This window comes from Mastigoproctus giganteus, chromosome 6, assembly GCF_048544385.1.
Source record: "Mastigoproctus giganteus isolate SK-2022 chromosome 6, ASM4854438v1, whole genome shotgun sequence".
Classification (NCBI taxonomy): domain Eukaryota; kingdom Metazoa; phylum Arthropoda; class Arachnida; order Uropygi; family Thelyphonidae; genus Mastigoproctus; species Mastigoproctus giganteus.
The window spans coordinates 161,012,666-161,035,313 of record NC_143580.1 but is presented as its reverse complement, the minus strand read 5'-3'; the positions used below and the strand labels follow the sequence as shown (position 1 = coordinate 161,035,313).

At 37.4% G+C, this 22,648-nt stretch overlaps 1 protein-coding gene across 1 annotated transcript in view; it reads right to left on the bottom strand.

The window, feature by feature from the left end:
* The window catches only part of LOC150084705 (constitutive coactivator of peroxisome proliferator-activated receptor gamma-like), an 81,064-nt gene that overhangs the window by 25,094 nt on the left and 33,322 nt on the right, over positions 1-22,648 (bottom strand). The window contains exon 3 of the mRNA XM_090375438.1: positions 15,427-15,698. Within this exon, the coding sequence (XP_090231564.1) occupies positions 15,427-15,698 (272 nt within the window). The remainder of the gene's footprint in view (positions 1-15,426; positions 15,699-22,648) is intronic.

The following is a 22,648-nucleotide window of genomic DNA, read 5'->3' as shown; positions in this document are numbered from 1 at the left end:
AACTGGAGGAGAAACCGTTGAAGTTAAACATAAGGAAGGCACCTGGGGTGGACGGAATCTATCCAGTTAAATTAATGGAGGCAGGAAAGGAAGTAAGCAAACCCTTAGGCCATAATTATGAGAGCTTCTTTGGATTCAGGGGAGGTCCCCATGGACTGGAGGTGTGCAAAGGTATCACCAATTCACAAAGGGGATTCAAAAGGTGACAAGTAACTACAGACCTGTTAGCTTAACTTATGTTCTGGGGAAAATATTGGAATCACTAGTTAAAGAAGCTCTGCAGGATCATCTAGACAAGACTGCAGTAATAGTTAAGACACAGCATGGGTTTGTTAAAGGGAGGTCTTGTCTGACCAATTTGATTGGATACTATGATGTGGTCACAAAGGAACTGAATGCCAAAAATAATTTTGATATAATATACTTGGATTTCAGGAAAGTTTTTGATACTGTTGCATATGGAAGACTGCTGCACAAATTGGAGAGGTATGGTATTAAGGGTAAGTTGCTACAATGGATAAAGGGATGGGTGAGTGGGAGACGACAGAGTGGTAATCCATGTACACTGCTCTTTGTGAACAAATGTTGTTAGTGGAGTTCCCAAGGGTTGGATGTTGGGCCCCATTGTTGTTTTGTATATTTATCAATGATATTGATGAAGGTATATCAGGTTTAATGTCCAAGTTTGCAGATGATATAAAGGTTGGCAGGGTTGTTAACAACAGCAAAGACAGTATGCTACTCCAACTGGATCTAGATAAGTTGGGAAAATGGGCTGAGAAGTGGCAACTGAAGTTTAACATTGACAAATGTGAAGTACTGCATATGGGTAGCGATAACCGAAGAGAAACGTACCAACTCTGTGGTACTAAACTCAAGGAAGTGGAAGGTGAAAAAGACCTGGGAGTAATTGTGCAGTCAAATATGGAGTTTGCTGATCAGTGCAGATGGGCTGCCAGGGCAGGTCATGGAGTCTTGTCAATGATATATAGGAATTTTGCTAGCAGGGACAGGGAGGTGATTATACCATTATACACGGCAATGGTCAGGCCACACCTAGAGTACTGTGTACAGGTCTGGAGGCTTCATTTTAGGAAGGATGTAGATTTGCTAGAACGAGTACAAAGGAGCGCAACAAGATTGGTCAGGGGAACAAAGGGGTGCTCTTACCAAGAAAGGCTTAAGTTCTGCAAATTGCAGCGCCTGGAGAGTAGGCACCTGTGAGGTGATCTGACTAAGGTGTATAAGGCCTTGAATGGGTTGAGCAAGCTGAATGCTGATGGGATTCTTCCTCTTGCTCAGACTAAGAACCTGAGGGGGCACAGTTTCAAATTGAGGAAAGATAGTTGTAGAACAGAAATTTGCCTTTAGCCAGCAGGTAGCTGATTGGTGGAACAGGTTTCCATCTTTTGTTGTGGAAGCTAATAGTCTAAAAAAATTTAAGGCTGAATGGAGGGGTGAAATGGGAGCTTTTTTTTTTTTTTTTGGCTGATGCTGCCTAAGCTTGCTTTCTTCCATTGTATGCCTCTACTAATGCTATGTCGTATTTTCATCAATTGGGCCTGCTGACAAAAAAGAGTACCACTGAATTAGGGAATAACTCCATCTTACACATTATTGGGATAATTTAAGGGTATGGAATAGAAAATGTGGGTGAGATGTTTCTGCTGAGTATTAAACCCCCTTTTAGGCTTGTCATCGAGCTGCAAATGTAGTAACTCCATTCTGATGGATCCTGTGTAACATCCAGTGCATTTATTTATCAGTGCAGAACACGAGATTCCCTCTTGCAATAGATGAGGGCAGATTATTTTTATTTATACAACAGAAATGATTAGAAAGAACCTAGTGTAAATAGATTCTTTTCACTCAACCTGGAGCCTAAAATCAAGCTAAATTCTTTTCTAGATCTGAGTCCCATACCAGCTCATTAAACTTCAAATTGTGTAAACTGTCGTGCCTTCTTTGATGTGGTTTAAACTTCACTAGTACCTTAACGTCCACTATGCTTAGTTATTCACAATCAGAATCTGTGTTGGGAAATATTGAAATTCAAAGGTTTGGCTGGGACTGAAAGAAAGGATAGATAGCAGATTTGCAACTGTATTACAGTATGCAACTGCACTTTGTAATAGTATGTAAGCATAACAGGCTGATGTGTGGTCAATGGGTTCATACCAAGAACCACGGGTACACCAGATGTAAGCCATTTTTATCTTTCATTAACCCACTATCTCACATTTTCAGCAAATGGCAAATAAAATGTCTCTTCTAGGTCAGAGGTTCTTAAACTTTTTTATCAATGACCCCTTTTCATAAGACAAAATTATTAGTAACCCCAGATTATTTTTTGTGACACACAGTTTAAGCCCCCTGTTCTAGGTCACCTATTCTAACACCAAAATAAGCAGCACAATACTTTCTTGAAAAAGTCTTCAGTACTATTTCTTACTATTCCTTCATGCAATTTCTTGGCAGGCAAGAATGATACATTATCTGGAAATGATCAATGATACATTATCTGGAACAAATTGCAGCAGATTTGCAAACTATACTGCAGATTAGTTTTTAGTGCTGCACCTTGTAATACCACCTTATTACAAGATGTAGCTGTTGTTGTTGTTATTTGGTTTTTAGGAGCATTAGCAACTAAGGCCATATTGCTCCTTGAATATGTGGTCTTCATTCCCTAACCTTTCCACATCCTCCATATTTGGTGGTGATGGGCTCGAACCCCTGTCTAATCACGAAGCACGTGCTATGCACTGCTGCTCCTTCCCACCTGGCTACGGAGGCGCCACACAAGGTGCAGCACCATTGATAATTATTACTGATAATAATGTAACATATTTATGATACATGTTAATGATAAAGTAATAATTAAAATGAATGAAATACTTCTTTTATTACTAGAAAATACAATTTGTGATATATATTATATATAGAAATTATGTACACTGCAGCAAATGCTGTAATACCATTTTTTGAAAACTTGGGCATATTATTATCATTATTAGCCATATGGTGCAAAGAAGCCTAAGGCTTATGTTGCACTAGCCAAAAAAAAAATTTCCGCATTACCCTGAGAGAGAGAGGTAGAAAGGAATCAGCAAGAAAGAGAAGAATGACGATATCCAGCTCAGGACCCTGGGTATGCCAACCCATACTCACCAAATGTGAGCTCCTGGGGTGCTATAAATAAATGAGTTGTTTTTGATAATCCCTCTTGGCAGGGAAATAAAACTGAGCTCAGAGTCTAGTCAGCAAAAATCACATATAATGTAGTCAGTGTTTCAGTCACTTTGGCATTTTTAAACTTGGTACAGTCAGTCCTCGTATAACATATGCTTACACTACACGAATTCGATCATACACGATTTATAAATAGGGGAGCGATATCATATATAACACGAACCGAATTCGCTTTTGTGTTTACAACAAATGGCAGTTGGACGTGGAATAACCCCAACCGAACACAACACGATAGGAATGAAGAGAAGATTCTGAAAATGTATTTATGTTTTTTAAATCAGTGAAGGGGAAACACATTTCACCATAATAACGTAAAATTCCAGCTATTGGTATTATGGCAAATGCAATTAGATCGAGTTTACTACCAGTTTATAACAGATTCCACTAGCAGGAATGCAACTGGAAATTGTTTTTATTGTTTTATTACTGTAGTGGCCTCCAGAAATGTGCTTTAGTAAAATGTGAGCTAGTGAGGTGTTAACAGAGTTGTCTCTGCCAGTGTTGTTTTTTCAGTTGCTACATGCACACAGCTTTGTTTGTGTATCAAGTGTGCCTCCTCATTTATTTTTAGGGAATAAATTGTGCTTTAGTCCCTAAAAATGTGTAAAATACTTAAAAGGTGTGAAAAGGAAGCATCCTGGTGAAGACACTACAGATTCAGAGAGAAAAAGAAAAGCAATATCGATAAACAGAGGCGGACTGGGTCGAAAAATCTGTAGTGGCCTCATACTAGCGTTTATGGCCAAAATCGCACCAGCCTCTGACCCACCATGGTTTCCCTGGTAAGGCTAATGGCCAGTCCGCCTCTGTCGATAGAGGAAAAAAAAATATGAAATGGTGAAACACTTTGAGTGAAATGAAAGACCATGTGATATTGCACACGCTACAGGCCTAAATAAGGCAATGCCGAGAATTACAAAGAATGCAGAGAAAATAAAAACTTTCATAGCAGGAACAACTCAAAGTATAATTAAACAATAACCTCCATTTTTTTACCAAATTTTTCACAGCAAATTTAATGATTAAATTAGTACAAAGTTAATGAAATATCACATTTATCCACACCAAAATTCAATTTAAACTGCAGCACAGTAGAAATACCACATACATTTTCCTTTCTCAAACTAAACAATATATTTTCTTTAAAAAGTCAGTGCTTCATCTGATTTCTTGGCATTAATAACGCATAATAGTTAAAAAAAAGACTAATTTTGGTTTGGTTAAACTACAAATATATGTACAGTAAAGTCTCACTAATTCGGACCGATTTTTTTTTTTCTTCCTTTTTAGTGTTGCTACACGAAATAGCTCTGTTTCTCAGTAATGATAAAATTTTGCCTTTAGATGTACTGTCCCAACAACAGTATTAAGACACTAAATGAAACAGCACCTAATTAGAAAAAAGAATTTTTATTATCAAGTATACCTGCCACAAGCTTGAGTGAAATCAATATCAGAAATCTTGCTCAATGCCTCCTATAAAGCTATGGTAGGCAATAAAACATCTTCAATTGGTGTTTGAAAACATCCCGAAGGTCTTCAACTGGATTTATATATGGGCTGAAAATAGCAGCATCACACTGTTCTCCTCAAACACTGTTGTTGTATGGACAATTATAATGACGTTAAAAATGCAGGAAGGCAAAATTGTCCAGAATGTCACAGCAGACAGCTGCATTCATAATTTCAGAAGACAACTAGCAGACTAATTCCAAGTGCATGCCATCCCCAGGTGCATCCATCTGACATCTGGACCATGTAGGGTGATTCATTACTCCATACCATCATCTACCAATGCTTCCATTCTCTGTACCAAGATAAGTTTTTATATGCATTACAGAGAAACAGCTTTGGCTTACAAGCAGTGACCACGGTAACCCATTCTATGAAACGTTCTACAACACTTATTCCAGTTCTGTTAACTGCTTCTTGAGTTAAAAGTGCCTTTGCAATTTCAAAGTAATGATAAAATTGCAATTTCGTTAGTGTGCTCTAGGCCATAATGTCTGTTGACACGACATTGTCCTCTGACAGTATAGTATTTATTTGAATTGATCTGAGATCTCTACAGGTGAAACCAAGAAATGGAGAAGAGGTTAAAAACACTGATTGAAATCTCTTTCAATATTCCACGGGGTATCTTTCCATCCATATATGTTTGTCAAAGTACCATGGTTTCATTCATGGATTTTTCAGGTAATCACTTATTACTAGTTTGGAGAGGTTTCGATTTGAATCCCACCAGAGACTAAAGGAATTCTTAAAGGCTTCAGTTTGGAATGAACTGGCTAATCTTGGGTAAAGGGAGTAGATTTTCATGCAAATTGGCCCATAAACACATACTTGTACAGACATAATATACTCAGGGCAATATGTCGTTAGTTGCTAATGTGCTAAAACAATAGTACTGGGGACTATTAATGTATTAATTTGGGATGAATGGTCGCATTCCTTTCTGTCTTATGCTAGCATATGGCATTTCCAACTGATTTGAGATAGCTGATTTTTGTTCTCAAATGTTTTGTTATGTGGTAAATGGAGTTGCCTGCTATGGGATAACCTATTATTGAAAAAGTTTCTATTATTAAAAGGAAAGGGCAATAATCTGCTTAGTTCAAAAATGTTTAAAATTATAGCACAACTCTTCTGAAATTTGCTGTGAAAAACTATAAGTTAAGAATTAAATTTGTGGAAATGCACTTGCCCATCATCTAATGATACCCTACCCCTCCATAACTTACAAACACACTTCTGTCCCTGTAGCCCATTCTGTTCACACAAACATGAAAATCAAGCTCTTTTTCTTTTTTTCAAACAGAAGTTTACAATGAATATAACTGTGGACACACCCATGAAATTGAGCATCTGCTTGATCAGCAGATAAAAGAAAATGCTGTTTTTGTGTGACTGGGACAGTAGGGCAAATGCATCAACACCTAAAGAAAATTACATGATCACCTGGCTGACAAACTTATGAGCTTGAACGTTTCACTTCTTACATTCCATTTAAACTAGTCTATGAATCAGTTTGTAAAGCTCAATAAAATAACTTCAAGTATATTTTCAAAGAATTCCCATTTTTTTCTTTATTTCTAAAAAAAATTGTTTGTTTTGATTTCTGCTTGGAATATAACAATGCACAAACTGTTAAGAATGGATTGTATTAATTATTATATGAATTTATTTTTTAATGAAAATTTGAAAATGTGTTTTTTACACAGGTAATTTTAAAAAAAAACACTTAATTCTGTTCAAAATTTAAAACATTATAAACATAAAATGTAAACATGAAATTATTAGTCACTTGTAGTTCACAAATTCATTAAGGTAAAAAAATTTCAAACCTGAACATGCACACATTTCTGAATATATATTATGTATATAAATATATATATAAATGTACTTGTGCACAACAACAAAAAAAAAAAAAAAAAGTTGCAAAAGTGGTGTGTGCTGCATCTGACAGGTGTTATGTAATTACTCTGTGAAAACTGTAAAATTTAACTTAAACTCAGTCTAGTATAAGGAATTTCTATATTTAGGAGGGTAGACAAAGTTTCAGACAAAGAACCAAAAATATTCATGCAAAGATTCTTTTTTGGGATAGACCTATGAGGTGTAGCATCACTGCAGGGTTAGAGGAAGACCAATCTTTTGTGAGGTCCTCGAATCAGGAAGATAATAGCGGACAAACAGCTTCAAGGAACAGCGAAGCAAACTGAAAAAGATGGACAGATTGGCCTCAGACATGTTATTTCAGAATTTCTTGGAGAGCAAGAATGACTGAAATTTATAAATGGTTGTTGAAATTGTGCTAACTGAATTTTAAGAACTGAGTTGGGTTGCCTTATGAGCTTGAACGTTTCACTTACATTCCATTTAAACTACTTTCCCAAAATAAACTTTTGTTAAGTACAGTAAGGATTGTACAGTAAATTTTTCCAGATACTAAGGCAATGAAAGAGGGATATCAAGAAAGCTGGAATGTCAACACGATGGCTGATTACATACCAGGGGTTAGTGAAAGAGAGACCTCTAGCAAAACCACCAAAAAAATTAAAAAAGAATGGATATCTAAGTACAGTAAACCCTCGATTTAATGACTAATAGGGAAGAAGGGGTGTCTGTTAATACAAAGTTCGTTAAATCAAATGTAACCTTGGGGGAGCATAAAAAAAAAGGCTTTAATACAATATACAGCACTGTACAATATAAAATTATTAAATTATAATAAAGAATATGTAATATTCTGTTGTAAATATAAAATGTTGCAATTTGACCTTTGATTTACAGATATCAGAAACAGTTCGTTTTTTTTATGCTGTAAATTTCACAAACACGTGCTGTTGAGACGCCTTGTTCTAATTTCTCAATTAGCTCTAATTTCTGTGCCACATTTAAGTTCACACGCTTTCTTTTAACTCCTCTATCACTTGAAAAATTATTTAATTAGATAGTATGAACCAGAGCTATAATGCTCAATACATTCTACGTTGATATCAATATTTGTAAAATAATAAGAGAGTTTACCTCAATATAGTATGTAGAACACTTCCGTATAATACTCTCCAGAAATTAAAATGAAAAACTTACATTAGAGTAACAAATAATTAAAAATCAATTTAACACAATAAAACTCAATTTAAAAATAAGAAAAATAAGAAAATTAATTAAAAGAATTTAACAAAAAAAAATTGCAAAACGATTTTCCTTCCTGAAGCTGAGAACGCTTTTCGACCATATGTTGTGATCACAGGAATGAAAATTACCGAATAGGCGTGAGTATGAAACTTAAATAGGGATTATTTGTCTTCGCACACGTGCGTAAAAGCCCATGAATCGGAGATGAAATATGGCCAACGAACATTAACAGAATTTGTGTAATTTAATTTCTAAGGTTTCTGCAATTAACATTTGCGTATAATTACATTGGACACTAAGTATTTTGGCCTCATTAAATAAAAAAGTATGTTTTTCGTTAATGGCGTGAAAGGCTAATTCTGACCCTGCCGAACGAGAAGCACAAACTGAGGCCACATGTTGATTAACACGAATATTCAAAGGAAAATGCATCGAACCCTGGTAAGACAAGTCGCAATCACCACAAGAAATGATGTATACCAGGTCATTAATTTGTGTTGCGAACAAGGAAAGGACTGAGCGATTGTTCAGTATAGTGTGTAATTTCCGTATTGGCCTGGCTACAATTTTAAATTCAGTTCACATTCAACAGCAAATCCTGTTGAATGTGATTAAAAGTTTCTCATTGGTAAAATAGTCTGTGATTTGGAGTCAAAAATCACAGATTATTTTACCAACAGTCTGTGATTTTTGACTCTGACAGAGATACACTGGACACAAAGCAATTAACAACAGAATATTTTATTGAAGAGTTGGGTATAAAGATATTTAACCTTTCCTGTCATCACTACATTGCTATACATCAAAGCTACCATTTGAAGTCAACAAAGGTAAGGCTAATGAGAATTGGTCATCTTGATGGATTTTGCAGAAAATTATTCATTTGTTGTGCAAGATGCTGTTCAAGGGTTCCACTGGGAGAATAGCTAGGCTACATTGCATCCATTTGTCATTTATTACAAGGATGTTGAACTTCAGAATATAAGTTTCTGCATAATCAGTGACTGCCTTTGACATGACACAACTGAAGTGCATGTTTTTCTAACCAACTTAACTGAATATTTGAAGAGTTTCATTACAGAAATCAGGCACATTTACTACTTCAGTGATGGTTATGCAGCTCAATACAAGAATTTCAAGAATTTTATTAACTCGTGTCATCATCAGAAGGATTTTGATATCAGTGCTGAATGGAATTTCTTTGGCACTAGCCATGGCAAGTCACCATGTGATGGAATTTGTAGGACAATAAAACAATTGGCAGCACGTGCAAGTCTCCAACGCCCAATTGAAAACCAAATCCTGACACCAAGAAACATGTTTGAATTTTGTGACAAGCGTGTGACGAATAAAATTCTGTTCTGTTTCTAAAGAGGAAATTGAGCAAGTAAGGCCATTTCAAGAGAAAAAATTCATAGACGGTCATACTATTGCTGAAACCAGAGAAAATCATCACTTCATTCCTATTGATGCAAGATAGATTCGTGTTTGCAGAGTATCAAATGACACACTATCATCATTTGTAGCTCATGTAGATCAGACTAGTGAAACCAATAATCAGTATGTGCCAATTGTTAATTTACAACCTGGCCAATACATTTCCTGTATCGATGGCAATAACTTGTGGATTGGAAATATGTGTGAAATTTCATTTGAAGAACATGATGTATTGGTTCATGCATCCTCATGGAGCAGCTCGCTCATTTCACCGGCCTGCTAGACAAGATGTCTGCTGGATTCCTGAACAAATTATTGCCAATCTTCCAGCCTCAAAAACAACAACAATGGGACGACAATATAGCTTGCCTCAAGTAGTAATATTAACCATCAATGAAAAATTCCAGTCCGTTATGAAGGAGTGATTCAATAAATTTTGTTGCAGTTATAACTTCTTTCAAGCTTAGAAACCAAGAGAACATCTTTATACTTGGAATCCTGAATAAACACCACTTTTCAGGCTTAGGAACTTGCACTAAAGAAACCCATGCAATTTCTTTTCTTGCCATTTGCACCCCCATTGTAAAAAAATACAAATCTTTTTGTGCATTGGCAATATATCCTTTCTCCTTAAACCAAAGGGCAGAGTAACTGCAGAAAATTTCACTTTGTAAATGCAATAGTTCTGTCCTTATTGAGATGTGAAACTTCATCAAAAAAGTATGCAAATATTATGTGGAAAATATAAAATGTTTAAGGCCATTTTTTAGACCTTAAGTAGCAAGACACAAAACTGAAAAACCATGATTCTTGTTGCTTAAAACCTGCTCTTTCCAATGGTGGCAAAAAAACAAGAGAATTGAAGGTGTCCCACATTAAGATATTTGCCCCTTAAGATAGGTCAAATTTTGATTTTCAGGTTTTTTTTTTATGTGAACCCCAAACACGAGAGGTATTAGAGCCTATAGTACTTAGTACCGTGCTTGGGTTGGAGGTTGAGAAGACGAAAGAAGATATTTGTTGACATCAGACTTGAACTTCTGTAGACTGTAATTTTAAGGAAATACGTATGAAGGAAGGTTGTTCTAGAAAACGGCAGTTGAATGAATAAATGAGGAAGATGAAAAGTTGGTTCTGTGGGTTTGAAGTTGAACAGTAAATGGATGTTGGCTGGTGGCGGCATGTGTTCGGACTGTTTTGAAAGAGAGAGTGGGAATTATAGAAGCCAATTCAGAAGAACAGTGCCCATGGAAGTATCTGTAGAAGAGGCATGCAGCAGAAACAGTACATCTATGAGAAAGCGAGTGGGGAGACTCTGTTAGAGATGAATCATTAATTAACCTAACTGCCCTCTTCTGAATGGAATCAAGAAGCCTGAGAGAGGTTTTGGGGGCACCACCCCATATGTGGGAACAATATTCCATGGCAGGGCGGATTCGCGATTTATACAGAGTGAGCAGCTGTTTGGAAGAAAGGTAACGCCAAGAGCGAAAGAGAAAACCAAGTTTCTTAGATGCAGACGAAGCAATATTTCTAATGTGCTTGTGCCAAGAGAGATTAGAAGTCAGGGTAATCCCCAAAACAGATATATAATTTTGCCTAGAAATCAGAGTGTCACTAAAGATGAGCATAGGAGCAGAAGAATCCTTTTTGCGAGATATAAGACAAGACTGAGTTTTAGATGGGTTGAAATCAACTAAGTTGTCTTTGCCCAACTGGAGAATTACCTGAAGATTGACATTTGAGGAATTGGTAGCAGATTTTTGTGAAGTTGAAGCTGATTGAGAAGGACAAGGTTTCTCAAAATGGAAAGTGGAATGCAATGTGCTATCATCGGCAAAACAATGGATAGGATTTCCAGTCAATGGAAGAAGGTCATTAATATACAAGAGAAAAAGAGTGGGGGAAAGACCTGAACCTTGGGGGACACCGACATTAGTGGAGAAGTTAGAAGACAGAGAGCCATCTACCATCACCCTCAGTGAGCGATCAGAGAGAAAACTGGATAACCAATTACTAAAAACAGTTGGCAAACCATAAGATGGAAGCTTGTTTAGAAGACCTTTATGCCAAACCAATCGAAAGCCTTTGAGATGTCAAGAGCAACTACTTGTGTTTCACCGAACCTTTCCATTGAATTAGTCCATAAATGGGTAACATAAGCCAGATATCACCACTGACGGAATCCATACTGGCGATCGTTGATCAGGTGGAAGATTTCTAGGTAGTTTAACAGTTGGCGGTTAATTGATTTCTACATTACTTTAAAAAGAGTAGAAGTAATTGCAATGGGACGATAATTGGATGTGAGGGATTTGTCACCCTTTTTAGGAACTGGCTGGATATGAGCAAATTTCCAAGCAGAAGGAAAAACACCTTCGGAATAAGAAAGTGAAAAAAGGCGGCAAAGAATAGGAGTAAGTTCTGGAGCACAGGTTTTGAGAACAAGTGGAGAAATATCATCAGGACCTGGAGCTTTCTTAGCATCAAGATTCATCAAAATCCTTCTGACATCCTTTTGACGGAAGACCACAAGAGGCATTGATACCAAGATCATTAATACATGAGCTGGAAGAAAAATGGGATGCTAGCAGGTCAGCTTTATCCTTGGCTGAAGTGACAACAGAACCCTCTGGTTTGGACAGAGGTGGGTGCAGAGATGGGCAAAAGTTGCGGCCAATTGCTTTGGCAAGAGACCAGAATGCTCGGCTACCATTAGGGCAAGAAGCAAGTTTTCTACTCTTAGCCTGTTCAAACTCTAGTTTGGACTGATTAATAACTGCTTTACAATTGTTGCGAGCTTTGGTGTAGGCAGAAAATGAAACTGAAGAATTAGAAACAAGCCAATTACAATATGCAACATTCTTCTCTTGAACAGCCTTAGCACATTTATCGGAAAACCAAGGTTTAGATAAAGAACGAGATTTTAAAGTGGAGTGTGGGATAAAGGATTCCATTCCTGCAAGAATAATTTCACTGACACGATCTGAGCAAACTTTAACATCAGAAGTTTTGAAACAGTAATCAGACCAAGGAAAAGAAGAAAAGAAATCTCTCGCAGGTTATCCCATTTTGCATTCTTGTAATGCCAAACAACACGAGGTTGGGAATGGCCATGAGATAAAGGTTCCATTGGAGAAGAGACAATCACCAAGTTGTGATCTGAAGTGCCTAAAGGACCTCTCTTCAACCGTGTACTTAGAAGGGTTGTTTGTGAGAAAAAGATCAAGCGTGTTAGCTGTATGATTAGGATTGTCCGGTATTCTTGTAGATAATTGAAAATCTGTGCAAGGTCATTAGTAATTGCAAAAGCCTCAGCATCTCGACCTGCTGGGTCGGTGTGACTAGAAAACGGAAGCCAGCTGGAGTTGTGAACATTAAAATCACCAAGGAAAATTACCTCACTGTTAGGAAAGTTGGACTGGAGAAAGTCAAGTTGCAAAGAGAGGAAGTCAAAGAGCTCCAAGTGATTAGTGGAGTTGGGAGAACGGTAGAGCCAACAGATGAATTTGACACAATGAGGTAGAGAGATTTTAAGCCAGAGAAGATCAAAGAGAGGAGATTCCAAATTGCCAAGTCTCTGACAGGGAATATTAGAACAGACATATGCACAAGTACCACCTTTGAGGCGAAAGGAATCATACAGCGAATAATTTGGGCATCTGACATGAGCAGTAGTTGAATCAACCGATAACTGAGATTCTGTCAGAAAAAGTACATGTGGTTTGGCAGACTGCAAGTGGAAATGGACATCGTTGAGATTAGAACTGAGACCACGTATATTTGTGAAATGAATTAGGAAGTGCTTGGGAGGTTTAGATCTTTTCGCAGATAAGCTTGCTCTATTAGTTTGACAATTCATGGTGTATTCAATAGTAAGAAAAAGTAGGTGGGACATGCTGTATGAAGTAATGAAATTTTTGGATATGGCGTACACGTGGTAAGAATATACCCAGATCCTTGACATAACATGGCTTCTACAATGCTCCCCGCATACACACTACTCAGACTCCCTCCAGTTACTATCTGGCAGAGTAGAGGTAGCAAGATTATACAGTAGCTGATCCGGAAGCCTCCTAGAGAGTTACCAATAGGTTTGGTCCGGTGTACTAACTAGCGGCCGGCCTGCGAACACCGTTTTAGAGCTGTACCCTCAAAATGTAAGGAATATTGGATCTTGCCACGACGTTCATCATAAACTCAAAAGTCATCAATCATTCTGCATGATGGAAGAGATAGGGAAGGGTTGACCGGAACTTAGCTCTAGAGACTAAACATGGGTTACACCACTTCAAGCCTCCAATAAGCAAAGTGGTGGTATTTCACCTGTTGATGAGAGTCATCTACCACCTAGTACTGCCTGCTAACATAGAGGGGCGGTGTTCCTCCATGTGGTGTGGGCACCACACCTCGACCCCTGCTTACGTTGGTTCACACCTGGGTGGTCACCCACCATGTACTTGTGCATGGAGGTTATACCCAGGATTACTAACAGTCCCAACATTGTGAAGGTGCAAGCAGAGGATTTGGCTGTCACAGACCATCCGGACTTCGCCGAAATTGGGTCTACTTGACTTGAGTGTCACCCGAATATCAGTTCCATCAGCATTTTAGACTCCCAGGTAGCAAGTACAGCTTGTCTGGCATATCTGAGAGAATGTCTGTGACAACCTCAAGGACCAAGGAGTATCTTTGAAGGAAATTATCTCAGCCAGCAAACAAATATAAGAGCTCATATTTAGTTAGGCTGAATTCGTGCAGATGTTATTCATGCTTTGGGAATGCCCAGAGAAGGTACCAAAGGTTTTTATTTCAAAGTTATGACTTTCAAAAGTCTTGCTTAAATTTGTCGCAACAAATTTTTGGTGTCAGTTTTAGACCACATTGTAAAAAATGTGGTTTTTGAGGCTGGACACCAAACGTTTTGCATTCTCTGCCAAAAGTTAACTAGGTATACCAAGTTTCAGAGCACTGCCTCTCAATGCAACAGTAACAACTTTGAAAATTTAACTTTGAAAATTTTTTGCGATTTGCTCCGCGTAACACAAGTGACCTCCACAAAAAAGGTGCTGGTGCCTCAAGCATACTATATTTTGAAACAAATTTTGCACAGCTTCTTTGGAAACCTGTTTAAACATCTATACCACGTTTCAACAAAATTGAAGATGGTCAAGCATGGACCATCTTCAAAATTAAGCCACTTGACATGGAATCACCCAAATGCCAACAGGCATTTCTGAACCGAGTCATTATATGTCCTTGAAGGATATACTGAAAATGGATCTCGTAACAACCATTATTTTAGGTAAAATATAAACTTAAAAAAGATTACAAAATTTTAATTTACAATATATCACAGAATTTATATTAACAAAGTATTACAGAAATTAAACTAAGTTTAATTTATGTAATACTTTGTTAAACTCTCCACTAGTGAAGTTAAAATTAAGCTACCGAAGTTACCAAAAACAATTTACCTTAGCAGAAATACTTTAGAAAGTCAGATTAAATTTACAAAATTACTGAAATAAGATTTAAAAATTTCCAGAAATGAACATTTAAACAAATTTTGTCTACCAGACACCTGATGTTAACTCCCCTTCAGTTAAGGTGCTGAAGCCGACTTCCATGGAAGTCGGCTTCAGCACCTTAAAACCATGGAATTATATAAAGGACAAAATATACTGACAGATGTAAAAGACAGTATCATAAGGCATTTTGGGAATATTCTGAAGTAAATATTAGCAATAACTTTTGGCAATACAGATTCTATATCTCCAGCATATTTGTTAATACTGGTAAGCAACACACAACAGTTTGAAGGCACTAATATCTGACTGGGATACCTAGCTCTTCACTCATATTCAATGTATCAGAATTTATCTAGTGATACTCGACATTTTTTTTTTTTCATTTCCATCACACCTTTCTGAACTGCTTGACTGTCTGAATTTCAGCTCTGTGATTATTTTTTCAGATACAGGCCTTGAAAATTAAACAGTTTAATTATAACAGCCCATCTTTTAAAGAGGTTTCATTTTTATTTATTTAAAAATTATTTGTATCCAAAATAAATATTTTTACCATAATACAAACCTCGAGTTCTGCAAGATACTGTACATCATGAGCCAGAGGAAATACAGCCTGGGCCAGAAAAGCACACAGTTCCCATTGTTCTAATAAAGGTGGTATATGAAGCAATAAATTATTAAGTATGCAACACGGAGAAATAAAAACTGTTGGAAGGTGCTGAATGTCATCAAGAGTAATGCTTACGTTTACACAGGCAAGAAATGTAGAAAATCGTAAGCCTACTATATCTTTATCACTGCAATCTGACCATAAAACATCTAAGGTAGGAACATCGCCTTAAAAAAAAAAACAAAAAAAAAACGTTTAATTATAATACAATTAACAATATTATATTCCACATCTACTGATTTTGCAATATTTTACGATTAACAATTAAGCAAATATAAAACTGAAAACATATATTAAACAATACAGATAACAGAATTAACAATTATATTCAGTATTTCACAGAGCTGATTACAAAACATATGAAACTTTTACATAGAAATCATTATCAGCAACACATTGAGATCATAGAGAGTAATTACAACACATTATAGTAAAAAATATCTCCAACTGTGTGATAATCAATTGCTGGTAATCAATTGGTGAAGGTAAAAAAAAAATAAACTGACACATCCACTGGCACTCTGTCTTGCCACTACTGGTAGCTTCCCACTACACTCACTAAATGGAGAATTTATTGGTCATAAACCGAAACGGAATAGTGCTTTCTCTGTATCTCATTGTTAAAATTAAAAATATATCTGCTAAGTACCAAATATAATATCAAGCGAATAGCAGGACACTGCTAGTAGTGGGAAAACTCCTTTTCCACTACTAGCAAGCCTCCTGCTATTCACTTGGTCAACAGCTATGCAAAGAAAAAGAAAAAATTCACAGTACACAACTTTTTTTCTTTTTTTTTTTGTTGGAGCTAGCTTTGCATCTACATATGTTACAGCTGTGTTTCACCACAAATGTTTGCACAGCCCACTGTACACAACAGTAATAGCAAACTAAAGTGCCAAATTTTTACTGACATAAAAGTGATTAAGAGTGACAAATTTTTTTTCAACCACATAAGAGAAAACTTAACTTTTATACCATAGGTAAAAATTTGATACATAGTTTGTTATTACTACTAGGTACACTGGGCTGCAAAAATTACCATGAAACACAGCTATATGGTGGAATGTCAGGTATTGGGAACTCGCTTGGTATTATAATTGGTACTCAGATATATTTTCATTTTTACACAGTGAGATAGAGCACTATTCCCTCCCCTTTCTGTCCTTTGTATAAAGGATGGGAACTGTGATTCACTTACATAATTTATATGCATGGGATGCATATAAATTATCAGGCGACACAGAAGCCTATGGCAGATATAAGCTAGTCTGTAATAAAGTCACAAAGGAGGTTAGGCAGGCGAAGATAGATTACGAGAAATCTTTGGCAAAGGATACAAAGAAAAACAGCAAGCATTTCTTTACTTATATAAACTCTAAAAGGAAGGGGATGAATCTGATTGGTCCACTTGATATCGATGGTTCGACTGTTGATGATCCTGCTCAGATAGCAAACAAACTGAATGAGTATTTTGCATCTACATTCACACATGAGGAGTTAAGGTTTGAAAATGGCAGAAGGTTATCAAATTGTAGCAGGGTGCTTATTACTTTTGATTTTGTAATAACTGAGAGCAAAGTGGAGGAGAAATTGTTGAAGTTAAACATAAGAAAGGCACCTGGTGTGGATGGGATCCATCCAGTTATATTAAAGGAGGCGGCAAAGGAAGTAAGCAAACCCTTAGCCATAATTACGAGAGCATCCTTGGACTCAGGGGGAGGTCCCCATGGACTAGAGATGTGCAAATGTATACCCAATTCACAAAGGGTGACAAGTAATTACAGACCAGTTAGTTTAACTTCTGTTTCGTTTTCCTTCTCTCGTCATCAGTATTGTCACTAGTTCTTAAATTTGATTTTTTTTTTTTTTTTTTTGAAACTGTCCAAAATGTCAGTGTCATTCGGATATTCAGGTACTGTGACCGTGTAAACAGAGATAGAGAAAATTTACGGAAAAATGTGGATAATGCACTTCCACAAAACAACAGATGATTATTTGTCGGGGTAAAAGAAAATCACTCCATTCTAATTCTCGAACGGGGTGCTTAAAGTTGATTCACAGAGGTGTCCAACCTACAACCCGCCCGGAAAGTGAACTAAAACAGCATTTTAAATTTTGTTAAAGATGTATTGCAGGATCATCTAGACAAGACTGCACCAATAATTCAGACACCGCATGGGTTTGTTAAGGGAAAGTATTGTCTGACAAATTTCATTGGGTATTATGATGTGGTTACAAAGGAACTGGAGGTAAAAAATAATTTTGATACATTATACTTGGATTTCAGGAAAGCTTTTGACACTGTTGCACATGGAAGACTACTGTTCAAATTGAAGCAGAATGGTATAAGGGTAAGTTGCTACAATGGATAAAAGGGGTGGTTGAGTGGGAGAAGACAGAGGGTGGTAATCAATGGGTGCTGCTCTTCGTGGACTAATGTTATTAGTGGAGCTCCACAGGGTTCGGTGTTAGATCCACTGTTGTTTTGTATATTTATCAATGATATTGATCAAAGTATATCAGGCTTAATGTCGAAGTTTGCAGATGATACAAAGGTTGGCAGGGTTGTTAATGACAGTAATGATGGTGTGCTGCTGCAACAGGATCTAGAAAATTTGGGCAGATGGGCTGAGTAGTGGCAACTGAAGTTCAACCTTGACAAATCCAAAGTACTGCATATAGGTAGAAGCAGTGCTTTTTTTGTAAAAAAAAAAAAATAGATGCCGGTACTCATTCTTTGCTACCAGGAAAAATTGAAAATTAAAAGTGTAAAATTTTTTTTTCCTGATATTGTTACTTTAGTAGTAATGTTTTTGGAATAAGAACAACAAATTTAGTACATTAACACAGTTTATTAAGCATAAATTTATTATTCAAGTATATAATAAAAAATAAGTAAATAAATCAGTCAACTACTTAGTGCCGGGCACTCAGGATGAAGGGCCCGTAGTCATGAATGGTCGTTAGTGTAGCATCTCAAATAGAGAGCTTTATGGTAAATGAAAAATTTTCTAGTACCCCAGCTTGGCCTGAAACTGAGAAACTAACGAAAACATTTTCTATTGAGACATATGGCATAGAAGAAATATGCATGGGATGCATATAAATTATCAGGTGACACAGAAGCCTATGGCATATGTAAGCTAGTCAGTAATCAAGTCACAATGGAGGTTAGACGGGCAAAGGCAGATTATGAGAAATCCTTGGCAAAGGATGCAAGGAAAAACAACAAAGAATTCTTTACCTATGTAAACTCTAGAAGGAAAGGGATGAATCAGATTGGTCCATTGGATATTGATGGTTCAACTGTTGATGATCCTGCTCAGGTGGCTAACAAACTAAACGAGTGTTTTGCATCTACATTCACCCATGAGGAGTTATTCAGGGAGGGGAATGCCAGAGGTGAGTTAAACTCTGGCAGTGAGCTAGATGATTTTGTAATAACCGAGAGGAAAGTGGAGGAGAAATTGTTGAAGATAATCATAGAAAAGGCACCCGGGGTAGATAGGATCTATCCAGTTATATTAAGGAGGCAGCAAAGAAAGTAAGCAAACCCTTAGCCATAATTATGACTATGGCTAAGGGTTTTCCAGAGTCATATTTGTGAATTGGGATCACAAAGGTGACCCCAATTCACAAAAGAGGATCAAAGGGCGACACAAGTATTACAGACCTGTTAGTTTAACTTCTGTTCCAGGAAAATTAATGGAGGCACTGGTTAAAGAAGCACTGCAGGATCATCTAGACAAGACTTCAATTATAGCTTGGACACAGCATGGCTTTGTTAAGGGAAGGTCTTGCCTGACCAATTTGATTGGATACTATGATGTGGTCAAAAAGGAATTGGATGCAGGGAATAACTTTGATATCATATATTTGGATCTTAGAAAGGCTTTAGATACTGTTGCACATGGAAGACTGCTGCACAAATTAGAGCAGTGTGGCATTGGGGGCAAATTGCTGGTATGGATAAAGGGATGGTTGAGTGGGAGAAGACGTGGGAGAGATGGTTGAGTGGTAATCAATGGATGATGAGCAGTGTCCATTGATTGACAAGACACTATGAGCTACTCTTGCAGTAGCTCATATACAGGAATTTTTCTAGTAGTTGTAAGGAGGTGATTATCCCCTTATATAAGGCAATGGTCAGGCCACACCTTGAGTACTGTATACAGGTCTGGAGGCCTCATTTCAAGAAGGATGTAGAGCTGTTGGAACGAGCACAGAGAAGGGCAACAAGATTAGTGAATGTAACAAAGGGTTGCACTTACAAAGAAAGGCTTAAATTTTGCAAATTACAATGTATGGAGACTAGGCACCTACAAGGTGATCTGATTGAGGTGTATAAAGCCTTGAATGGTTTGAGCATGCTCAATGCTGATGGAAATCTTCCTCTTGCTCAGAATAATCATCTGAGAGGGCATAAATTCAAATTGAGGAAAGACAGATGTAGGATAGATGTGCGGAAGTTTGCCTTTAGCCAGTGGTTAGTTGGTTGGTGGAACAGATTTCCATCCTTTGTTGTAGAAGTTAATAGCCTAAATAAATTTAAGGCTCACCTGGACATGTATTTGGAACGAACAGAGGGGTGAAATGGGAGCGTTTTTTTTTTTTTTTTTTTGCTGATGCTGAATAAGCTTGCTTTCTTGCATCATATGCCTCTACTAATGCTAATGCTATTTGAATCTTTCCAGTTGTTATGAATGACAAGGGTGGGAGAAGCGATTAAAGTCTTGGGAGAGAAGCAACCGGCAGGTGACCGCCGTGCAATACTCAGCTCAGGCACCTCCCCACCACCATCGCTGCTTCAAAACTGGCTTTCTGAGTACCTCCTTGCTTGGACAACTCCAGCTTTGAAAATTGTTAAAAAGTACTTCTCATTGCAAAATTTATAAATAACCTTTATAATTTTTAAATGACCTTTATAGGGGAGTACAGTGGTCTCAGACAGTTTTTAAATTCTGTACAGTGGGATCAACTGACGATGTTACAAACAGTAAATTCTAAGTGGGAAGCATTCAAAGAATTAATCGTGGAAGCTACTAGACTTTATATACCGATTAAGAAATATCGTTCAAGGTTTAGGCCTAAATGGTTATCAAATGAACTAATGAGACTCGTGACAGAGAAGAAAAATGCATGGGATGCATATAAATTATCAGGTGACGCAGAAGCCTGTGGCAGATATAAGCTAGTCTGTAATCAGGTCACAAAGGAGGTTCGGCAGGCGAAGGTGGATTACGAGAAATCTTTGGCAAAAGATGCTAAGAAAAACAGCAAGGATTTCTTTACTTATATAAACTCTAAAAGGAAGGGGATGAATATGATTGGTCCACTTGACATCGATGGTTCGACTGTTGATGATCCTGCTCAGATAGCAAACAAACTGAATGAGTATTTTGCATCTACATTCACACGTGAGGAATTATTACAGTTTGAAAATGGAAGAAGGTTATCAAATTGTAGCAGTGTGCTTAATGATGTTGTAATAACTGAGAGCAAAGTGGAGGAGAAATTGTTGAAGTTAAACATAAGAAAGGCACCTGGGGTGGATGGGATCTATCCAGTTATTTTAAAGGAGGCGGCAAAGCAACTAAGCAAACCCTTAGCCATAATTATGAGAGCATCCTTGGACTCAGGGGAGGTTCCCACGGACTGGAGATGTGCAAATGTGTCCCCAATTCACAAAGGTGGATCGAAGGGTGACACAAGTAATTACAGACCAGTTAGTTTAACTTCTGTTCCGGGTAAAATAATGGAGTCACTGGTTAAAGATGCATTGCAGGATCATCTAGACAAGACTGCAGCAATAATTCAAACACAGCATGGGTTTGTTAAGGGAAAGTCTTGTCTGACAAATTTGATTGGTTATTATGATGTAGTCACAAAGGAACTGGATGCAAAAAATAATTTTGATATCATATACTTGGATTTCAGGAAAGCTTTTGACACTGTTGCGCATGGAAGACTACTGTACAAATTGGAGCAGAATGGTATTAAGGGTAAGTTGCTACAATGGATAAAAGGATGGTTAAGTGGGAGAAGACAGAGGGTGGTAATCAATGGGTGCTGCTCTTCGTGGACTAATGTTATTAGTGGAGTCCCACAGGGTTCGGTGTTGGGTCCACTGTTGTTTTGTGTATTTATCAATGATATTGATGAAGGTATATCAGGCTTAATGTCGAAGTTTGCAGATGACACAAAGGTTGGCAGGGTTGTTAATGACAGTAATGGCAGTGTGCTACTGCAACAGGATCTAGATAATTTGGGCAGATGGGCTAAGAAGTGGCAACTGAAGTTCAACCTTGATAAATGCAAAGTACTGCATATGGGTAGAAGTAACCCCAGAGAAACGTACCAACTGTGTGGTACTACACTTAAGGTGGTAGAAAATGAAAAAGACCTGGGAGTAATTGTGCAGTCAGATATGAAGTTTTCTGAGCAGTGCAGATAGGCTGCTAGGGTGGGTCATGGGGTTTTGTCAATGATATATAGGAATTTTGCTAGCAGGGAAAAGGAGGTGATTGTCCCTCTGTATAAGGCAATGGTCAGGCCACGCCTTGAGTACTGCGTACAGGTCTGGAGGCCTCATTTTAGGAAGGATGTAGATTTGCTTGAGCGTGTACAGAGAAGAGCAACACGATTGGTGAGGGGAATGAAGGGATTCTCTTACCAAGAGAGGCTTAAGTTCTGCAAATTGCAGTGGCTGGAGACTAGGCACTTGCGCGGTGATCTGATTGAGGTCTATAAGGCCTTGAATGGGTTGAGCACGCTGAATTCTGATGGGATCCTTCCACTTGTTCAGATTACCAACCTACGGAGACATAAGTTCAAATTAAGAAAGGACAGATGTAGAATAGATGTGCGGAAATTTGCCTTTAGCCAGCGGGTGGTTAATTGCTGGAACAAACTTCCATCCGTCGTTGTGGAAGTTGATAGGTTAAATAAATTTAAGGAGGAACTGGACAGGCATTTGGAGGGAATGGTGTGATTTTTTTTTTTTTTTTTTGGCTGATGCTGCATAAGCTCCTACACTTGCTTTCTTGCATCATGTGCCACTACTACTACTACTACTAATTATTAACTAACTATTTAGCAAACTTTTTGTCACCAA